At 45.5% G+C, this 23,246-nt stretch overlaps 1 protein-coding gene across 3 annotated transcripts in view; it reads left to right on the forward strand.

Annotated features, from left to right (window-relative positions):
- Nucleotides 1-1,423: 1,423 nt before the first annotated feature.
- The window catches only part of CCNI2 (cyclin I family member 2), a 53,843-nt gene continuing 32,020 nt past the window's right edge, over nucleotides 1,424-23,246 (forward strand). Inside the window, exons 1-4 of one of the 3 annotated variants that reach the window (XM_083181943.1) lie at nucleotides 1,424-1,804; nucleotides 4,240-4,398; nucleotides 20,674-20,808; nucleotides 21,224-21,298. In XM_083181943.1, coding sequence (XP_083038069.1) covers nucleotides 4,285-4,398; nucleotides 20,674-20,808; nucleotides 21,224-21,298 — 324 coding nt within the window. In that variant the 5' untranslated portion in view covers nucleotides 1,424-1,804; nucleotides 4,240-4,284. The remainder of the gene's footprint in view (nucleotides 1,805-4,239; nucleotides 4,399-20,673; nucleotides 20,809-21,223; nucleotides 21,299-23,246) is intronic. The other 2 variants (XM_083181944.1, XM_083181942.1) reach the window with 2 other exon arrangements.

Below are 23,246 nucleotides of genomic sequence, written 5' to 3' on the forward strand. Positions count from 1 at the left end.
ATGGCTAGCATTCCCCACCTAATCTGTCCCAGCATCTATTTGCATGCCCATAGGCCACACCTCTTCCCATGCCACAGTCACATACACAACTGGAAGAGCTGACACTCCGCTCCCAGCAGTGTACTTGAGTGGCATGTCAGCACGGCGAGGGAGAGGCAGTGGCAGCTGGAAGAGCAGACAATGACAGCTGCAGACAGTCCTCAGCTGCACGCCTTCTGCAAATCTGGGGCAGCTGGGGCGAGCATGCGTTCCCTGGGGCTCGTCCAGCATATTTATGGGTGCGCCTACCGTTTTTGTGGGTTTTGGTGCTCTCTGTGGTTGATAGGGGCTCCAATAAGAGGGAGGCCACCCTTTTGAAAATAGTAAATAAAAGTATAGTTGGAGACCTGCGCTATGTACCTGAGTTGCACTGGCAGATTGAAAATAATGATGTAATGCAGAGCAATGTTTGTGTAAAACAAAGAGAATTTATTTAGATAACTACAATGCTTTAAAGTGTGGAACAAAAAGCTACTAAAAACCAGATATGCAAACAGGGATCACAGTGAACTGCACCCAGCAAACTGGTCCCAAAGAACAGAACACTGCTGCACCTAAAAAAGGTGTCAGCGGTCCGTTTGTCCTTATTGTCAAATTATGAGAAAATAAATGTACAGGCAAAGGAGACTTGCTGAATAGGTATGTGTGGCTCCAACACGTATCGACCTGTCTCAGGTCTTCTTCATGGTAAGGGATGGTCGGAAGGAGACTCAGGATAGAAGTAATGTAGATGAACCCCAAAGCAGTTAGTAAGAGTTACTATACTTGGTAAAGTAATGGGAAATGGCGCTGATGATTCAAGTTAAATGTATCTATTTCTAATTCCTTTTCCCCAAAAAAATTTAACAGTGTAATGTGGGCTAGGTGAAATGAGGGCGATTGGTAGACTAATGAGGGAGTGAGGGAGATTGCTGCTATTTCAGGGAGTCTCCTGCAGAATGCAGGAGGGTAGGCAACTATGCACCAGGTGTCCACCCCGGAACGCCCCCTGCCTGTCAATCAGGCAACAAGCACCTCGGTGATTGAAAATGTCACCGAAGGCGCTCGCTGTGGGGGTCTGAACATGTGCATTAGCGCCTATGCGCAGACACCCACCATCCACAGAGGGGCTGAATTCGCTGCCTCTTGGTGCCCTCTTGCTATGTCTTATTTCACAAAAAAATGGCTCCCTCTTATTGTGATTGTCTCCTAGAAATGCCACACTTTCCATCAACATGATTGTTTATCATTTTTAATGTGTAAACAATGTAGAGCTGGTGCGGACATGTGACCCAGTAATCCCGAACTCCTGAGTACCTACACACCTACACTACTCCTACTATATGCAATACGAGTCCCTAATTGTATTACACACAGCGGTGGGAGGCGGGGACGTTTGTCCGCCGTCACGTCTCAGGCGCCGCCCCGGGCGGGGGCTCCGTGCCCCTCACACCCCCTTTACGGCTTTACCCTCCTACTTATTATTACTTTAAGTTCCACAACTTGTGTAGGGTGTAAACAAAACGTATCTCCGGGGTCCTCCTCGGAGTCCCCTGCACGGCTCTCGGCCCTTACACCCGCTACCCCATTGATGAGCCCCGCAGCCTGTCCCTGTACCCGGTGTGTATGTGTGTGCCAGGGCGGCGGCGTACGGGGACTGGACGGGGTGCCTGGGCGGCCGCAGGCTGCGGTAACGGAGGGATGCGGGGCAGCTGCGGTAGCGCCATGTACTACGTGATCTGAGAGCCGCAGCAGGAAATCCCCATACAGCAACACCCCCGGAGAGGTGAGAGGCTCATATCCTACATACATACATACATACATAGTCATATGCATACATACATAGTCATATATGCATACATACATAGTCATATGCACAGTAGGCGCCCACTGAAGGAGCTCTGTCCCGCCCAAATACCCTCATATCAACGGCTGCGCTCCCGTCCCTCTATATATGTGTATATTATTACTGGCTGCTGCTACCTGTGTTTTCTCCTGAATACGGTTTAAATATTGAAAATTTCTGTGGCTTTAGACAAGCACAATTGTGTATATGTATATATGCAGCAGCCCTGAGACTTTTTGATCCAAAAACATGAATTAAAAACACACAAGTTTTGGGGAATGTACCACCGTAACCCCAAAACATTGGTATACTTGTATGTTTTTTGGATTAAAAAGCCTCTGAGTGCTGCTGTATTCTTTCGACACTGTACACTATACGTAGCTGAAGGCATCAGAGCAGCCGTTGGAGGTCCCAAGAGTACCAGACTGACGTCTACACACATATATAAGAATATACTGGATGGTGCTTCCAATGAGATATGTTTATATACTTAATGTAAATGGAATCCCAATTATTGGGTCCTCTAGTGGTTAGCATTACCTCCTCACAGCACTGAGGTTGTGGTTTTGATTCCCACCACAGCCCTTTGTGGGGTTTGCATATTTTCCTCATGCTTCTGTGTGTCCGAGTCCGAAAATATACTGACAAATAATGATCCCCCAGCTTGTTTATGTTAGGGAATTTTGCAGCCTTGCAAGTATTCAATAGAACCTGAGTTGTAGGTCTGCTTTTGAGTGCCTAATTCAGTTGTCCGCACTTTTACCTGCATCTAGTGGATTTCTCCTCCACCGTCCTAAGCTTTGAGCAGAAATCCAACTCAACTAGTACCTCTGGGCTAGTCACAGTCTTACCGAGTGTGCTGGCTTCATTGTCCCTGCATCTTACATCAGAAAATGCAGTTTAACCACAATTAAACCCCAGACATCAGTCGCAGGACTGATCATTTCCTGTCTGTAGCATTGAGCACGATGCGGACAATTAAATAGATCCAGACACTCATCCCCGGACTTAAACAAGTTTGCATTCAATTGAAATTCCCGCAAAATAAATTGCAAGCTCCAAAGATGCAGCAGCGATGCGAACTGCGTCAGCCTCTGAATCACCCCCATGTGACCTGTAGGAGTTGAGTCTTAACAGTGAGACTCTACTGTCGACTTTTCCTCATGTTGATCTAGTGAGTTATAACACACCTGATTTAAATACTTCAGGATCAATGCTCTGCGACTTACAAAGTGCTGGTGTACATTGATACAATTGCATTTGCTGCCTGCGCATTCTTATAAAAGAAAATAAATAGTGACTTTTTATTTCAATGTACGATTCCTACTGACTAAAAAGATGAATATTGCCTTGTGACGGCTGCATCTGTTTTTTTCCCCTTTGAAAAGCACCTTTTGAAGACTCCCTTTAGAAGAAAAAAAAAACGGTACTTGTTTCCTAGTACAGCGCCCGTCTGGTCCCATCGCATACCATAACTTTAGGTATGCGACGAGACCCGACCGACCCGATTTTCGGGCTTTAAAGACGTTTCCCGTACAATTAAAAAAATGGGTCGTATCGCCTGCCATTATAATGGCAAGCGATGCGATGCGACCAACCCAATGTTAAATGCCCCCCAGACCAGATTTTTAATTGTATACCCACCCTGATGGTTAATTATTATGTAAAATGCCCCCCCCCCCCCATTGTTAATGCAACGCCACGGTCATCGTCAACCCGAAGCGTGGCAAGCGCAGCGAGGGGCGGCGGTGCGCGTCCTCCGACCTTTTCATACCCCCACTATCCACGTCGGCGTGCCGTTGATTTTATATAGTTTGGCGAGCGGACGTGTAATACGTGTGAAGTAATGCACGTCCACTTGCCACACTTCGGGCTCGGTGGATCGCTGCGCTCGCCACTCTATATAAAATCAACTCCACGCCGACACTCAACATTCAGGTAACCTTACTACCAAACCACCTTATGCTCAGATAGAGCACTGATCTTAAGCAAAACTAAAAGTTCGTTTTTTTTTTTTTTTTTTTTTTTAAATACTGTGTTCCTTCGTGTCAAAACCAGAAAGACCATTACTTTTATAGAGCATTAATCACATTTTCTAGATATCCTTAAATTGGATATTTTCAGCGAGGTGGAAACAGCAGACCCGCTGCACTTGTGGTGAACCTCGCCGTTTAAGGGGATCCTCGCCATCCTTTGATGGTAAGGAGTTCTCCCAAACATTGAATATGGCAAGGAAGGTTTACGGCAAAGATGGCTTTTCCTAGCTGAAAAGAAGCCATCCTCGCCACCGCATTGAATATACCCCTATTTCTAGGCGTTGCTTGTCCCTTTTGAATATGGTAAATTTTCACTTTTTTGTTTTTCTAATCTTTTAGATATTTGTGCTTGGAATAGAGTTGGGTCTGACCGGAGCCACAGCAATGAAGTGTACCAGTCTCTCAGAGAGCCAACGCCTGGAGATATTGTTGGGCAATGCACTTCTTACAGAGAACTCAAAATGGAAGGGTCCATGTTTTCTGGACTCCACTATCAAGGTATGTGTATATCTGATAAAGTTATCTTTTCTATATAAATTGATATATTTTTTTTTGGCATTGTCTGTTGTGTTATGAAATATGTATATCAATTTGGCTTTTGACTGTTTGTTTGTTTGTGATCCCTATAGGCTTTGCAAAGATTAAAAAAATACATGCTTCATCAGCATAGATCTTACCAGCCTTCATAGGATTAAACAGAGAAGTTTATGGAGTTGACCTCAAAGGGACTCCCATTGAGGAATTGGCATAAACAGTTTGAGGAGTCAAGCAATCTGTCTGTGAAACTTGTTACTAGATTTTATGCTTGCCATGTCCTAATGAGCCGTGTGTCGCATGATGACCAAATTTGTTTTTGTAGAAAAAAATGCAGTAAATTCAAATCAAACATACAATTAAAGCCTCGACTAGGGGCACCAATGATCTAGTTAACTAAATCGGCAGTGCCACTGGTCAAACAATATTGAGTGTACACAGAGTGACATCTGTAAACAATATCTTCAGTGACATCATGGTGACCTCTTGAACATTCTGTCAACTAATATGGAAAAAATTGCCCTGGGTGTTCAGGTGACAGGAGTTGGGGGGCTCGTTAACGATGCGCGGTAGCCTGCACTGTTAACAATATGCAGTGTACACACTAGCAAATAAGATATATGTATTTCAAAGATATCCTTCAGAAGGGCTCTTCTGAATGATATCTGTTAAATTTTCTCTCTCGCAGTCTCCCCCACCAGACCACGGGAAATGTTGGCAATGGCCATTGTAATACTTGTAGTGGCTATGTCCCTGGTGGTTGCCGGAGTGGAGGACCGATTCTCCCATTAGCTCCTCCCCTACCCCTTGGTACGTTTCCTGTCTCTTTAGGGTTGAAAACCTCCTCTGTTCCAGATTATTAGCTACAGGTGTAAGTTGAAGCCCTAATCAACAGCAAATAGATCCATTATTCTGATTAAAATATTGGAAGGAAGCTGTAGCTGAATTCCCTTCCTCTACTTGGCTTAATATATTGCCCATTTGGTTCAGCCTACTACCCTTCTCTTCTTTCTTCTTTTTTTTTTTTTTTTTTATTGAAGCAGTACAAATCAATATAGCATAAGCACATTTGGCCTTATTCTAGTTCACTCTTTCTGACAAAATCCTTCTTCGATGGACAAAACCATGTGCACTGCAGGTGGAGCAGATGGAACGTGTGCAGAGAGAATTAGATTTGGGTGGGGTTTTACTTCAAAGTGAGATCTATATTGCAATGTAAGAATGAAGCAGCCAGTATTTACCCTGCACAGAAGAAAAATAACTCACCCAAATCTAATTCTCTCTGCACATGTTACATCTGCGCCCCCCCCCCCCCCCCCCCTGCAGTGCACATGGTTTTGTCCATCTAAGAAGGATTTTGTCAGAGAGTGAACTAGAATAAGGCCCATTGTGTACAGGAGGAAATACACAGATCATTGAAAACAAGTTGCTTGTCAAACGAGAAGAAGTGTATATGACATATTCCTTGTGCAATAGCATTCCATTGAAGAAGCCAAGGGGCATATAGAAATAAATTATGATAGAAAAATTATATACAAAGAATCATGAGAGGTCTGGGTCCGGGCCATAAGCATTGTCACGCCTGGAAGAGGGGAGTTCCAAATCAAATGGTATTCCATGAGATTGGGGGGTCCTGTGCACATATCCCTGTCTCGTACCATAATGTGTTTCTAAAGCAATTCCCAATCTGTTGTTTTAATGATAGTGTCTATGTAGCTCTCCCAAGGGGTCTGGGGGGGGGGGGGGGGGCTGTAGGGTGTAGCCAAAACTGAACAATACAATTCTTAGCAGCTGTGGATAGGTCAATCAGCAGTTTTCATAAGCCTTGCGAGACTCGAGTCACCTCTGGCATACTGCCAAATATTGCCCATTCAGAGGTTAAGGAGAAACGATACCAAGTGGTGAGTAGCATGCTTCCAAATTTGAGCCCAGAACCCACAAATTATTGGACACTCCCACATCAATGGTACAATTCTGCCCTTTGTGATCAATCTGTCCAATCAAATATCGATGATGTGGTGACAAAAATGTTTTGTGTAGTATACTTAAAAACAACTCTGTACAAGAAGTTGCAGTTTTTTGGTAGTTAAGTCATCCTATTGAATGGGGGTGCGAAGGAAATTATAAAGTACTGAAATTGCCTTGAACAAGGAGTTCTCCCTTTGCAATAGTGTATCTAAAATGGGGTACACACCAGGACAATTAGGCACAAAATGAGCCAATTTAGATTGTATGTAAATTGGCCATGTTTTTGGCCATTTCACTGGCATTCTGATGCAATCCCGATCCGATGCGCGGCCCCGTGGGTTGTTAGGTCTTCTCTGAGATCTTACCTGCAGCAGGTAGGATCTGAGAAACGACCACTGAAGTGGGTGCGGGTCGCAATCACATCAGATGCATTTTCTGAGCGGGTCGTAGTCTCCGTCTGCTCGTGAGCTGGTCGTACCTTCCTGTAACGACCCGCTCACGAGCTGCATCGTGCTGGTGTGTACCCAGCATAAAGGATTAGTTAAATCAGATAGGGAAAACTTCCTGAAGAGATCAGCCACATAATGTTGGGCCTGGGAGTATGCCAGAGGGAAGGACTGCAAGAAAGGGAATTTATCTATTGCTTGTGCGAATTTAAGTGACTTTCTTGTCTTAATATCGACAAGGTGTCTCACGTTGGTTATCCCGTGTTGCACCAATAGCGTGAAAGGGTAGCATGCATTACCCTTCTTAAACCAAAAACTGCTTCCCTTAAGTGTCTGGTGTGGATGCGGTCATTTGGTCTACTGCATGATGGTAGACAGTCATTATGTCGTCATGGTTCTAGGTCGTCAGGTCATTAGTTCGACAGTGTATAGGTCAACAGTCAAAAGGTCGACATGGGGTTTTTCAGTGTTTTTTGAGCCGACATGTGCCGACACACAGTATTTCATGCCCTACCATCCACTAGGGCATGGTGGGAGAATAAAATAGTGTGCTGGTCGTAGTGAGGGGGTGCGGTTCACTTTAAACTGTGTCAATGTCGACTGTGTTGACATTCAGGTAAAAAAACAGTGGAAAACCCCATGTCGACTGTATATGCTGTATAACAAATTATCCCAACCCGTCTGGTGTATAGGAATATTGAAAATTTAATTTAAAACAATATTTTCTAATTCAGGGGCATTTCTAACGTACTCATGGGTCATAAATCCATGGGATGTTGGGTGGACTCCATAGAGGTCAGTCTCTGCTCCTCTACTTGCAGGTCTGACTTTTTGTCTCTAATTGAGAGCCCACTGGCTTTTTACCTGATGCAGATTCCAAGAAGGCTATGAAGGCTCTTTCCTTCTCAGACAGCGTTCTGTTCAGTCCATAATTTTAGAAGTGGTGGCTAAAACTCCCTTCTGCGATAGCATGTAGGTTGGGAACTGAAAACTTTTAGCTCCTTTTGCCAGAAAGATAAGGTCAAGCGACAGTCTTTTTAAAAAGGGAAACCTATACAGATGACTGGCGGTCAGAATACCAATGTCCGCATCCTGAACCAGAGGATCCGGTAGGTATACTCACCCTACCACAGGTCCCCTAGCATTCACTTCTGATAGCCTGACCCTAACTGTCCCCACTAAGACTTAATCCTAGATAAATGTCCTTTAAGTCATGCTGATAAATGTCCTTTAAGTCATGCTTGTTGTGCGGGTAAATATATCCTGTTTTCTTTATGTTTATCTTTACCATGTATCTCTAATATTGTACAGGAAGGGTTCACTCTTCTACTGTAATTATGATGCCGCATCCTAGTTGTATTATTTAACGATTGTTGAGTCACTGCCCCAATCAGCCCATTTGTCCTTTATCCGGATTGGGGGGGGGGGGGTGCTTACAATAATATATAGATGTTAGTGTAGTTGGGTGGGTAGGATGGACGGGGAGTAGGCTAGGTTTCTCTGGTAGTTTGGCTATTATGTAGCTATAGACCACTAGCTTACTCCTATAGTCCATAGTAGGTAGAAACGGGTAGAGGGGTAGTAAAGTTGCAGGGCTCCAGGTACACCTAAGTTGGGGGTGGGTAGTACAGGGTGGGGGGGTTATGTGGGAGGTTTGCTTTGGGTTTTTGGGAGTTTTTCTTTTTTTTTTAATTAATGTTAGATGGTATTTAAGCACAGACAGTAGTGTTTCTTGCTAGCTGACTACTTTATGATGTAGACCAATGGTGCTTACTGATGCGCTATGCAATGTGTACAGGCGTGTGTGCCTCCTACCTCTTCACTTCCGGGAACCTGGATGGCGCCTTCAGGTTCTTAACTTAGCATATATTCATATCCTGTGTGGTGGCACTCCTCCTATTTATGGATCATATATGTTATGTGCATGTACACAAATAGTTGATTTTATATACTCCTGTGTATATTTTCTGTGTGCTGCTATATACTTTCTGTGTGCACCTACTGATCTTATTGATACACTGCTGCCTGTAACTCTGTCTTATTTTTTGTTTGTTGTTGTTTGTTTATTTTTTTTTTCTTTGCAAAACCAATAAAAATTACTCAATTTAAAAAAAAATACTTAATCCTAACCCCGCAGCGTTACCCTAAGCCCCCCCCCCCCTGCCGCATGCTAGCCCTCCCCTGTTACTTTCCGATCAGTATGCCGCCTGTCTAACTCATTGTTGGCATCCTGCTCATTTTCAAATATCTGGCCTCGGTGTTTAGATGGCAGTTGGGATGCCAGTGCTGGTACAGTGACTTCTGGGATGCTGACTATATCTCTTAATAGGTCTCAAGTCTCTTCATCTAAGACCTGAAAGTCCAGGGGTAAATAGACCTGGCCTGCAAGACACATCGGTTGATAAGCTATAGAAAACAATTCATCTCACTGAGAATGTGGGCGCTTATAAGTAGAACATGGTTACTCCCCTGATTGTCTGGTGGATGTTGGTGTCTCCTTCCAGGATGCTCTTGGACACTTGTGGAAAAAGGTGTAGTACTCCAGCACATCTGATTTGTCCACAATTCTTCTGGTGCATCCAAGGAAAGTAGAAGCTTGGAGAAGTATTTTGCTTCAAGGTTCCGCTTTGGGGCTGTCTGCACATTGGGCCCAATGCTGATCTGATTGCACGGCTGCTAATTGTTTGAGTCCAGCGATCCATTTGCAAGCCACTGATTTTTTTTCCACTTTGTGCAGTCTGCGCGTAACCCAGAGCTTGGTGACTGCAATACAAACAGGCCGTTTGGGGACGATGCTGACATCACACCCTTAAACGCCAGCTTCCTATCATCAAGCACCTTGCAAACGGCCAGCGTTTTAAAAATAAAATAAAAGTAGCAGGCTTTTATCACAGGACAGCCTTGCACATTCCTACTATGGGCCATACCTATACATAGTCCATTGGAAATAGCCCGACCTGCACATTTGCAGCTGTGCAGTCAGGTCTGAATTAGGCCCATTGACATGAAGAGATTGACAGATTTTCTGCAAGGTTAAATTGAAGGTGGCAAAGTGATCCTCTTTGCTTTGAAATTGGCTGAGTGGTGCTTGGATCTTCTAAATTTTTCCATCGATGCCCCCTGGTCTCTCCCTCTGTGGCCAAGATCTCCTGTCTGATGATCTGGGCCATTTTCGATGTAACGGGGCGGCTCTTGAGACATCCATACTAGGGCTAATGGCCCTTATTCTGCTTCACTTGCAAGGGCAAATTACTTCTCAAATGGACAAAACCATGTGCACTGCAGGTGGGGCAGATATAACATGTGCAGATAGAATTAGATTTGGGTGGGGTTTTTCTTCAAATTGAGATCTATATTGCAGTGTAAAATAAAGCAGTCAGTATTTTCCCTGCACAGAAACAAAATAACTCTCTGTACATGTTACATCTGCCCCCCTGCAGTGCACATGGTTTTGTCCATTTGAGAAGGATTTTGCCTTTGAGAACCAGAATAAGAGCTATGAGTTTTCTCTGTAAGGAAGTCTTCCTCAGCTCTGCTGTACCACCGGATTTGAAAACCTATTTAAATTGGTGTTCCGTTTAGGATTTAAATGCCAGGTCTTTGTATTTCTCCTGTCATATCTGGAATTGGGCCTCCACATTTCATTGCATAAAGGTCCTGATTCAGCAAGGCTCGCCATGCAGCGGTAGTTCGCTGCTTAGCAAACCTGAAACGGTGCCTGCCCGTATCCTCTCGGTGCCATGCGAGGGGATGTACATGAACACATCCCCTCGCATGCGGCCAAAGAGGTAAGAAACCAATCTCTCCCCTTCGGAAATTAGTCAGTCAGAACTTACTTATTTCCATCGGTGTCCACCAAAGAGGGGGAGGATGTTGACATCATGTCCGCCTCAGGAAAGCATCGGCTCGTCCGCATTACTATGGAAACAACCAGCATTTTCATGCGGATGCCTATAAAATGCTGGGCGTTCCCCTTCCTCCCCATGCAAACACCCTCCCCGTGCAATTGTAATAGTCGCCAAAGGCATTCATACAGTGGCCATTCATATGTGCAAATACGTGCCTGCGCAGAGTACGCTGGGAACCGATCGTCACTGAATAGCCCCCAAAGTACAGATTTTAGCACCTTCTCTCCTTTTCCAGCATAAGGTAGTGCTTGTGCCTGATGTGCAGACCTTTCTGCGTGGGGTTCTCCCATGTGCGACCTACTTTCCACTGGTGGTTCAATAGAACCAGGGCAGATTGGCCCGCCAAGAAACCGGGCCGTTTCCTGGTGGATCAGTCCAGATGTCCACCTGGCTGGGCCGCCGACCTGGCTACCAGGGCTGGCGACGGTTATCCTACTATGCGATCATCCTACCCCCGGGCAGTAGCATATTGGACAAACCCCCCCCGGGCTGCTTCAAGATGGTTCCCCGGACGGATTCGGTTGCCAATCCGCCCCTGCATAGAATTTATTATGGATCTTGAGGGCTTTACAGTCTGTCCATTTTGAAACCCCTGATTTTTGTTTTTTTGATGCCTTCGCTTCTCAAGGCCCGAGGCTAGGGGGAGAAGGAGCCTGTGCCACTGTGCCCAGGCTTAGCTCACCACCGATACCCATAGTGTTCCTTGTGTCCCCTATGGTCTCAGAGAAAAATATTTACAAGTAAGGACAAAAATTACCCCTTTTTTCCCCCATGCTTGCTAGTATATGTGTGTGGATCTGCATGTTCATAGGTTTATAACAGACTGGATGGGCCAATTGGTTCTTATCTGCTGTCAAAATGTATTTTTCTAAATTGCCCCAATACAAATAAGTTACAGCCTCCCGCCCTGCTCCTCTTCCTGCATCTTTCTAGTCATTGATGGTTGTTGTCGGTTAAAAGTAATAACTCAAGCGACCAGTTTCTAGGATACAATGTGTTTAACTATGAAGACTGATGGTGTGTACACACAGGGGCGATATGGCTTCCGATGTTGCCGATATAGTGCACATCGGAAACCATATCGCATACCGATTGTGTCGTTTTCAGGGCTTGCAAGCCCAGTGAGCTGCCGATGCGCGCTCCCGAGTGAGCGCAAATCTGCAGCGACATAGTGAGGGCAGGCAAGACTATATAGTGCAGATCTGCACTATATAGTCTTTGTGCCTAATACTCACTATAACTCCGGCGGCCAGAGGATCTTCTCCTGGGGAAGGGGCTGCACAGCAGGGATGATGACCCGGAAGTCCGCCTAAAGAGGAGGTCGGGGTGTGGCCTCTGATATCTGCACGGCGGGGGGAAGCTGTTGCTGTGGGTGTCGCAGCACGCTGCCATCTGTGCCCCTGCCCGGCACTTGGTGACAGGTACTGTCCTCTCCTCTTCACGCTGTACTGTCCTCTCCTCTTCACGCTGCTATCTGTGTCCCTGCCCAGCACTTGGTGACAGGTGTCCTCTCCTCTCTCTCCTTTATGCCGTGCGATGCGAGTCCCGATGCGAACAGATCGCATTGGGACTCGCATCGCACGGCATCATGTTGACTGTGTGTACACACTATGACACAGGACATTTCAAAGCAAAGAAACATTTATTTATGCTACAATAATAAAAACATGCTAATAATTAATTAATACTCAGCTTTTATCTCGGATGTTTTAAGATCTGTCCCAGATGGTTGTCAATAAGATAAGTAGTTTAAAGAATAAAAGTCCAGTCGTACTCAGGGTCCCTCTTAGTAACTCTACTGAGTTATTACACTGAGCTGGATTAGAAGTCTGTGTCCGCTGCATACAGACGTAGCTTCAGGAACTTCTCTCGCTATGTAAAAGTCTCTAGACTTTATACCCATTCTGTGAAGCTGGATGTAGCAGTCTGTGCACATGATATAAATTATCAAATTACATGATTCCCGTTCACATAGTTATGGACACGAGCCCATACAGCTTACTAGACCGTTTCCATCAGACATACTGATAGCAGGAACATATATTTATTATAATCAGTTTGCCTAAACACTGGCTACCCTTCCCACACACTATATCTTTCGCACCAGGTCAAGGGTAAAAACAGAATGGAACTATATTTCTAACTGGTGCCTATATGTCTGTAAAAACACTAATCCTAATGAAAAGTACATTTATATAGCAATGAAGTTATACAGATTCAAAATGGAGGTTATACATGACAAAATGGCGTCCAAAAAGTAGTTTAAAAATATCACCCAATACAATGGTTTCTAATAATGACATGGCACCACCACAGGCCTCCCATTGCCCTGCATTGCATTCCCTGGTGAGTAAAGCGTACAACTCCTCACACCCCACTCACTGAGCAAGTACTATAATTTGCATCAACAGAATCTGCCTCAGCTGGGGAGGGGGCTTATCAGCCTGACATCAGTCAATTATGGTGAAACAGAATCATAGTACCTCTGCAGCAAAGCTGGCCAAATTTGCAAGAGGGCAAGAGGCGCAGGGCCCGCAGCCACCCCCGGGGGACTCCGGGCAGAACTCTGGCAGCACAGCCGACTCTGAAGCCCCCCCTGATGATGCTTCACCTGCACCCCCCTCTCTCCAACAAATCCTGGAGGCCATTGCTGGCACTGAGAAACGTTTATCTGATAAAATGGAGAAGGTACAGTGCGATCTATCCCTCCTTAGGCAGGATGTGCAGCGCATCAGGGAGCGGGTGGGGGAGGTGGAGACCCGGGTTTCAACGGTTGAAGACGCAATTGACCCTATGAAAACCACAGTATCTACATTGACACAACAGGTCACAAGCATCCAGAATAAATTAATGGATATGGAGGGCCGTTTGAGGAGAAACAATGTCCGCTTCGTAGGCCTGCCAGAAAAGGAGGAGGGCACGGCGCCAGAGGCATTCTTGGAGGCCTGGCTCATTGAGACATTTGGCAGAGAATCCTTCACCTCCCAATTTGCTGTCGAAAGGGCACACAGAATCCCTACCCGCCCACTCCCTCCGGGTGCTCCACCCAGAACCCTTCTAGCCAAACTTCTACATTATAAGGACCGGGACACGATCCTGCGCCTGAACCGTACCAAAGGCCCTATGATTAGAAATGGCGCCACCATTTCCACATTTCCTGACTTTGCCATCGAGGTGCAGAAGGAGAGGGCCTCCTTTGTCCCCGTGAAGCGCAGACTGCGCAAATTGGACCTTCCATACTCCATGCTGTTCCCGGCCCGGCTGCGGGTGGTGGCGGAGGGAGAGACTAAATTCTTCAACAGCCCTCGTGAGGTGGCAGCATGGCTTGATAGATTTGCGCCTGGTGCCCGCCAGCTGGCCCTAGCCTGATACTCAAGAAAAAGATATCCAAGAGGGATATCAAGAAGTCTCCCGGGTGGGGCACAGCCTTCTGGTTTAACAGTAATATCACAGTTAAAACTGAATTTTAATATTTAAAAGAGGTGGTCTGTTTTTAGTCAGACCTAGACAGTGTAGGACAAAGACACAACAACATCAAACATATATTAAATTCCCACTGACTTTTAAGGTCAGTGGGAATTTAATATATGTTTGATGTTGTTGTGTCTTTGTCCTACGCTGTCTAGGTCTGACTAAAAACAGACCACCTCTTTTAAATATTAAAATTCAGTTTTAACTGTGATATTACTGTTAAACCAGAAGGCTGTGCCCCACCCGGGAGACTTCATGATATCCCTCTTGGATATCTTTTTCTTGCATATACTTACCCTACTCCCAGGGAGCACCTCCGCAACTCTACAACAAATTATTTAGCCACTTTTGTTGCACGGAGTATGCCTTCATAACCATTGATAAATTAAACCTGTGCCCTAGGCCCATCTCCTCTTCCCCCTTCTACCCAAACCATTATCAGTACCTAGCCTGATACTCTACAGCTGCCAGAAGCAGGACTTGATCCTCACTTACTTAGACACTTCCTTTTACTTCACATGAGCCCTTCAGGTGATCTCAAGTCATCCGAGTGGAGCCGATGTTGCTGATTACCGTGAATATGATTAGAACTGTGTTACAATCGATTTGACGTATTATGTCATATGCGGGGAAGGGGGGGGGGAGGGGGCATATTGATAAATAATGTGTACCTTTTTTCTGCATAAATGTTGTTATAGGCAAGTGAAGGCAATATACGGCCAGGGGGCCCCGGAGCTTGCATTGGTAGCTATTAACTGATTGCTCCCATAGTTTGGTAGTCTTTTTTCTTAGGTAATAGGTTTAGGGATACAAGTATGCCTAGGTTGGGGGAGGTATACAGGGAGGGGGTGTATTTTGTTGGGATTGTTTTTTCCATGTTTTCTTGCTCTTTTTCTTCCTTTCTTTCTACTAGTCATGCTAAATATTTTGACTTACTATGCATACAATTGGGGGGTGCGAGGTCTACTCAAGTGTTAGCTGTGGTTTACTCAGGTCCACATGGTGGCGGTGTTACCACCACAATTCCGTACAGCCCATACACGATACTCCAATATGACGCAACTTAATATTTTAGCCTGGAATGTCCGGGGGTTGAATGATAGAGTTAAACGCTCTCTAGTACTCAAAATGGTTAAGCAGTATGGATCGGACATCACCTGCCTGATTGAGACCCATCTTGAGGGAAATAAACTAATGTCACTACGCAGGCCCTGGGTGGGATGGGTATACCATAGCTCACATTCTACTCACTCTAGAGGGGTCTCAGTACTAATAAACAAGTCTGTACAATTTATGCTGCTAGATGTGAAGACTGACCCACTGGGCAGGTACGTCTTTCTCCAATGTAAACTATACTCCCAGCCCTTCTTTATCCTCGCGGTTTACGTCCCACCCCCTTTTAACTATGATGTCCTAAAACAAGCGGCTGCCTATGTGGCCCAATCCCCTGATACACCAGTCATATGTCTCGGGGATTTTAATAAGCTAATGAATCCAAGGCTAGACAGATGGTGGCCCCCTGACTCCGTCCCTACCGAAGACCGCCCCACAGGTTTTGCTAAATATGTAGAGTCAATTGGCTACAGAGATGCCTGGCGACTAAAGCACCCTGCGGTAACCCAGTACTCCTGCTTTTCTAAGACTCACCACTCCTTTTCGCGTATTGATCTGGCCCTCGTCACTCCCTCAGTACTGCCCAGACTCCAAAACATCTGCTATAAAGCGAGGGGCGTCTCAGACCACTCTCCCCTGTTGCTGACGGTGGAGATGGAATGCCAGAGGGGACAGTCCTTCTGGAAGTTACATCCCTCCTGGTTACTGCAATTTGGAGAATCCTCGGACCTCCGGTCCCTGTGGGACGGGTACTTTGACATAAATACAGGCACAGCCCCTGCCCCGATAGTGTGGGAAGCATTTAAGGCTTACCTACGGGGCACCCTTATATCTAAAATTGCCTCTATTAAACGAACACACAAAGCAAAGGGTATTGCATTGGAGGATGAATGTCGGAACACAGAGATTACTCACTTGGAGGAGGGATCGGAGGAGTCCAGGTTAAAATGGGAGCTAGCACAAAATGCCTGGGTCTCCCACTTGGAGGAGCGCAATGCTCGTAGTCTGTTATTTAAATCCCACAAACTGTACATGAATGCTGACAAAACAGGCAGCCTCTTGGCTCACCTGGTACACCTGGACCGCCCTGCAAACTCTGTGGCCCAAATATTTGACTCTGACGGGGTACTGAGGACATCCCCCCAAGGAAATAGCAGATTTATTTCTAGACTTCTATAGCGAGCTGTACCGTTCACGCCTAACATGCTCGCAGGAGGAACTCACTGAATACCTAGACCGCATTGATTTACCCACACTGTCTGAGGAGGCTAAATCTTCCCTCGAGGCACCTATCACAATTACTGAGATAGAGACCGCGATCCGGTCATTCCCCGGGGGTAAGGCCCCGGGGGTAGACGGGGTCCCAGTTGAGCTGTACAGGACACACCTGGACTCGTTTGCCCCTAAGCTTTTGAAGCTATTTAACGACCTTTTCGACCTTAATGTGTTACCGGACTCTATGTCCGAGGCTGTTATAGTAGTTATACCCAAGCCCGGGAAAGACCCTGAACACCCCGACTCATACAGACCTATCTCTCTGATTACCACAGATGTAAAGATCCTGGCGAAGGTCCTGGCTATTCGGCTAAATAGTGTAATATTGTCCATTATTCACCCGGATCAAACTGGCTTCATGCCAGGTATGTCCACCAGTATAAATTTAAGACGGCTGTTCACACATATCCAGGCCACCCATACTGAGGAAACGTATTCAGCCATTGTTTCATTCTACGCAAATAAGGCCTTCGACTCTGTTGAATGGCCTTATCTATGGCAGGTAATGAAACGCATGGGCTTCGGTCCACAATACTCAAGGTGGGTCCAGCTATTATACGTCCGCCCGATGGCCAGGGTCTCTGTCAATAGCCATGTCTCACCTCCCTTCGCGCTGGGAAGGGGCACTAGACAGGGATGCCCCCTTTCTCCTGGTCTTTTCGCCATAGCTGTCGAACCGCTTGCCTGCATTCTTAGGACACACAGAGATATAGTTGGGCTCCAACTGGGTCAGAGAACGGACACAGTGGCACTTTATGCTGACGACCTACTCCTTTTTTTGAAAGATTATAGACTGTCTGTACCGACTGCCTTGCAACTGATGGAGGACTTTGGCGGTTTCTCCGGACTTACGGTGAACTGGTCCAAATCCTCCATGATGCCCCTGAGAGGCCCACCACCGGTGACCCTGGGCGCCCCTCTTCCACTTAGCTGGGTTTCCCACTTCAAGTATCTGGGGATTATTATCACTAATACTAGTCAGGACTTTATACCTAGAAACCTAAACCCGCTGCTGTCCATGGTTAAAGACAAACTGTCGGTATGGTCCAAGTTGCCCCTAAATGTCATTGACAGAGTCAACTTGGTCAAAATGATCCTACAGCCTAAAATAACATATGTCCTAAATCAGTCCCCGGTGTACGTGCCTGCCTCCTTTTTCAGACACTTAAACAGCTTACTGTCTTCATTGATATGGGCCAATAAACGCCCCAGAATTAGTATCAGCACCCTTACTAGGCCACGGACAGATGGGGGCCTGGCTCTGCCACAATTCAGACTATACTACTACGCTGGCCAGTTCTCACACCTTAGGCACTGGGCGCAGGACACTGACCAAAGTTCGCTCCCGACCACATTCCTACACCAAATATGCCCCGACATCACACCCACACAGCTACTACTGGGTGGGAGGGTACCCCGGGGTGCCCCTCCCTTGGTGATCCAGGCCGTCAAGATATGGCAGGAAGCCCAATCCTTGATGGGATACACGGCTATAGATCCTGGAGCTCCCCTCTGGCATTCTACCAAATTACCTGAACTTGCCTGCTTGTCGGGTAGGAGTCTGTGGTCGTCTGGGGGAGTGGCGACGATTGGACAAATATATGAGGCAGCCGTGCTGAAGTCCTTCCAGCAGTTAAGGGAGGAGTTTGGGTTGCCCCGGGTGCACTTCTTTAGGTACCTGCAGCTACGCCACGCCCTAAATACCCAGTTTAACAACGGCCCCCCTGAGCTACTAGCCTCCCCAGCAAAAATATTCCTGGCCAATCTCGGACGGGTCAAAACCATCTCTCTAGCCTATTCATTTCTACTATCCTTTTTGCATAAAGACTCACTTCCCGCCCTAAAGGCCAAGTGGGAGAACGATGTTGGTACCTTTGAGTGGGAGGAGGCACTGGCCTCGTCACGACATGCCACAGTCTCCGCGAGGTTTCAACAAGTCCAGATATTTATCACGCACAGAACGTATCTGACTCCATCCACTCTGGTTAAATTCGGTGGACGGGCCTCTTCGGCCTGCCCAAAGTGTGGTTCCACGCTGGGGAACCTGTGGCACCTCCTCTAGGAATGTCCCCTGGTTAACTCATTTTGGGTGACGGTTAAGTCGGTCATTACATCTACTGGAATATCTGGGCAAGCCCTGACCCCCAAGATGTGTATTCTGGGTAGTAAAGCAAATACTTCACTAAACAACACAGAGGGACAGTACGTGACTAACTTGTGTTCCCTTGCCAAAGTCGTCATAGCTAGGCATTGGATGGCTAGCCTGGGACCCACGGTGATGGAATGGAGGGCTCTGGTTAATACCACAGTACAGCACGAAAAATATGTATACATGTCTCGGGGCACTCTTCCTAAATTTGAAAAGATATGGGGCAGGTGGCTGGAGTCCCCGCACTCCGCACACTCTTGATGATACAGGGCCAGTGTACAGTGTTGGAAGTGGACGCTGATAACCATAACGCTAATACCCATCTAAGAACTAGCTAACCTATGATACATACCGATTTGCCACCCTGAGTGGGACTGAACCCCCAATATGCGCACTTATTAGTGACTAAAGATTCTCTACCCTCCATCTATTTCTTTCTCCTTATCTTTTTCTTCTTCTCTTCTATTGTTTGTTTTCTTAATATATAATTCAAAATCAGCAAAAATTAATACTATTACTCAGTCAGAATAGAATGGCGATATCATCTTTCCTTTTAACCAATTGGTCTTTATTCTTTCTTTCACTTTATTGCATCCTGACATCTATGCAAAATGATGATACCGTATGTGAATACAATGTACACTCTGATACTATATGATTGATTTGGATCAACTGATTCACATGCACAATGTCTGATTCGCTGTTTTGTTCTGTATTTATGACCTGTAAAATAAAAAAAACTTTATTAAAAAAAAAAAAAAATAATGACATGGCACCATGCCAAGATTAAAACTTGATACCTAACTCCTCCATATAACTCCTCCATATATGATGTGGGGTGCCTCGAAAAACAATTTCCCTCCAATGGCTATGTAACATCGTTTTGGACTTGGCTGTTGTGGCACAGTGGGTATCCGTATGATCGGTCGACACTATATGTTAGACGTGTTCAAGGGGAACTTAGACGACATGAGCTTTTCACAATTCGTTTTTCTGGTACTGCTTTCCTAGCACGGCGCCCGTCTCATTGATTGTATGCCTTAAGTTTAAGGTACTATCCACGTCGGCGTGGAGTTGATTTTATATAGTGTAGCGAGCCACCGAGCCCGAAGCGTGACGAGCGGACGCGGACTACTTTACATGTATTCCGCGTCCCCTCGCCACGCTTCGGGCTCGCTGCGCTCGCCACACTATATAAAATCGACTCCACGCCGACGTGGATAGTGGGGGTATGAAAAAGTCGGAGGACGCGTACTGCTGTGCTCGCCACGCTTCGGGTTGGCATCAATAGTGGGGTGGCGTTAACAATGGGGGGGGGGGCATTTCACTCATGAGGGGGGGTTAGCAATTAAAATTGGGGTTTTAGGGACTTTTTACATTGATTCCAATGTAAAAATCTCGTTGATTGCATCATCTCATGGATCTTATGCCGCACAAACACATAAGATGCATGAGATGCTTGAGATATCAGCCCCACACATACAATCTAGATCGTGGGCGCCGTGCTAGGAAAGCAGTACCGTTTTTCTTAATATTTTTGGAGACCTTTTCATACTTATAATATCCACATGAACTGCAATTGGGAATGGTAATCCTGGCCCGAAAGATGGGAGGGTACAGCAATTACGGGTCCGGGTGCTCAGGGGTCTAAATGTTTGCAAAAAAAAAAGTTAAAACCTCATGTTGGCCTTTTTGCTTTTAACGACTTTTTCCAGGGGTCAACATAGACAGCAGTTACTGCCCACTCCGTGACCCACACCCAGTTCAGTGCACATAATGCAACAAAATATGTCTAGTAAATGCTATACAATGAATGTGGTTGGTTACTGTGGTTTTTAGTGCACCTACATTCATGCTTTGTAAATGAGTCCTTCTGTGTCGTAACACTGTAATCGTTTCCTTCACCCAGGGCACAGATATCTCTCCGATGCAATATGACCAAACCGTTCTATGGATGGAAGAATTAAAGTCACGCTTTCAGTTTTATCCTGAAACGTTTGGTTTGGCTGTCAGCATTCTTAACCGTATTTTGGCATCGGTGAAGGTGAATGTTCTTCTGTATTCACGCAGAACCCTTTTACCGCAACTTCCTGAACTCCTAGTCTGTGCAATTATCCATGCATAGTTAATAAAGTTGCATATCATCATTGCCATTTAGATGAACCACTTTATTACCTCCTGTTTTGTCCTGGAAAAGGCAAATTAAGATACACTTTAGCGAAACCTTTAAAAGAATCCTTCCCAATTATCTCCATTTTATTTGTCACGACTTAATGGAGCTTTCTTTTGTAAGAATACCCTGCTTGTACTGTTTCTCAATACTACAGTACATTAATTTGAATGAAAACTGGTTAAAACTAGAAAAATTTGGGAATAATCCCTATAACTATTTACTGCAGACTGTTTAGGCTTTATGAAATGAAAGTATATATTTTTTTTTTGTTTCTTGTTCCATCTAGGTTCAAGCGAAGTATCTCCAATGTATCGCTGTCACATGTTTATACCTTGCTGCCAAAACCAATGAAGAGGATGAGGTAGGACATTGCCCACTCTGCTTAGATGGTGTTGCTGCTAAGGGGACTTATTTGTAGTGACACCATAGTCTGACATTTTGTTACTTTGTCTGAAAGCCTAAACCAGTCACTCTGTTACACGACAGCTGTGCAACAAAGCTTAGGCGAAAGAAACATAATGTAACAAGTTGGTTTTATTACTGATATTCAAGCTGGAAAGCACTCTTTCTTTTGTAATAGTTGGAATTAACCGGGATTGGGTCGACAGGGCAAATAGGTTTACCTGGGCAAGGTCGACAGTGAAAAGGCAGACATGGGGTTTTTCACTTGTTTTTTTATCCCGATTGTCAACATGGACTTTAAAAAAAAAAAAAAAAGTTCATCGCTCGACACGCAATTTTAATTTCCCACCATGCCCTACTGCAGGGAGGAGGAACCTGTGACAATCCAGCATTCTGGGATTGTAGTTCAACAATAGCTGGAGGACCGAAGGTTCCCCATCCCTGCCCTAGTGAATGGTAGGGCATGAAATACCACTTGTTGGCACAAAAAAACTCATGTTGACCTTTTGACTGTCGACCTAATGCATGTGTCGACCTGATGTCCCTGTTCACCCAATGCATGTCAACCTTCCCCCTGTGGACCTAGTGACCGTATCCCAATTAACCAATACTTTGACATTGTTATTGTATGGTGGGCCTACACATTGTGATATTGCAGTGTGTATGGCCTAAAACTAATTTATGTGCTGTAACAATCTTGTGTGATATACAGTGTGCCCATGTACAGCTAGCCTCCTTTAGCATTAAACACTTGCACAGGGTGTCTGTTTTGCAACTTATTCTATTAAAATGAGTTGTATTCGCAGGACCCGAACATGATTAGGATGCACATGCAGCTTCTGCTTATTCAAATGATATGCATATACATTGTGCGGCAGTGGCTTTATCTGCATACAAAATCCTGTGTGACCGTGTTTTTCTATAAAACACGAACATTCCATTTCTTATACAGTCGTTTTGCGAATTAGACCAATTTTACCGGAAAAAGTTACACTCGACTCTACATTGCACCAAGTCACACAGAGCTCACACTTGTCATGATGGATGTATGACGTATAGATGTATGTGGACACCTCTGTAGGCTTGTTATAGGGTGCGGTTTTATATACGGTAAGACTGCACTTACTGGCCCCAATGACACCTGAGCCCTAATTCTGCATGGATCATTAATCTAGGAAGTTGCAGTTGACTGCGAGCAGTAAGCCGCTGCCCAAACAGCAGATTCATAAGCAACTCACGGAACATCGGAGAGTCTTTGCCGTCTGAGCAAGTGTGGGTAGGTACGAGGCTGCCACTAATCTGTGACTGATACAGGGTGAAAGTGGTCAGCGCTGACATCAGAGATCCGCCGTTAAAAAGGACTGGCCACACCTGCCTTTTATTCTGACAAATCCAGAAAATGCCATGTTTCTGCCCCCAAATGATGTTTTTTCTGTCCATAAAGCTGCGTTGCACCTACTATCTGTTCGTATTTTCAGTCGCTAACTCCGCTTGTGCATGCGCACTGCAAACGTGCGGTTGTTCCATAATCACTTGATTTTGTGAATTCGGACCCTGGTTTGTTAATACATCTAGGCTGTACTGGGGCAGTTCCCAGTTCTGTTGCAGTCAGGAGAAAGGGAATTGGAGAAATCCAACATGTTGCATTTCTCCAGTTCCCTATGTTCCTGTACATATGTCTGGAGTTGCTGATTATAAAATAGTCCACATTAGGCTGCCTACAAGTATGGCAATATTGGATATTAGATAATACCCCCAAAATGCTGTGTGAGTGGCATTCCAGCATGCATACGGAAAACTAAACGTTCTAGGAGGGGAACAATGATGCCAATCTCTGAGCATGCCCTGCAATAAGGTGATGGGACATGGCTATAGTGTGTGTGTGTGTGTGTTTAAATAAGGTGGTG

This window comes from Crinia signifera, chromosome 4 (assembly GCF_055691185.1).
Source record: "Crinia signifera chromosome 4, ASM5569118v1, whole genome shotgun sequence".
Lineage (NCBI taxonomy): Eukaryota > Metazoa > Chordata > Amphibia > Anura > Myobatrachidae > Crinia > Crinia signifera.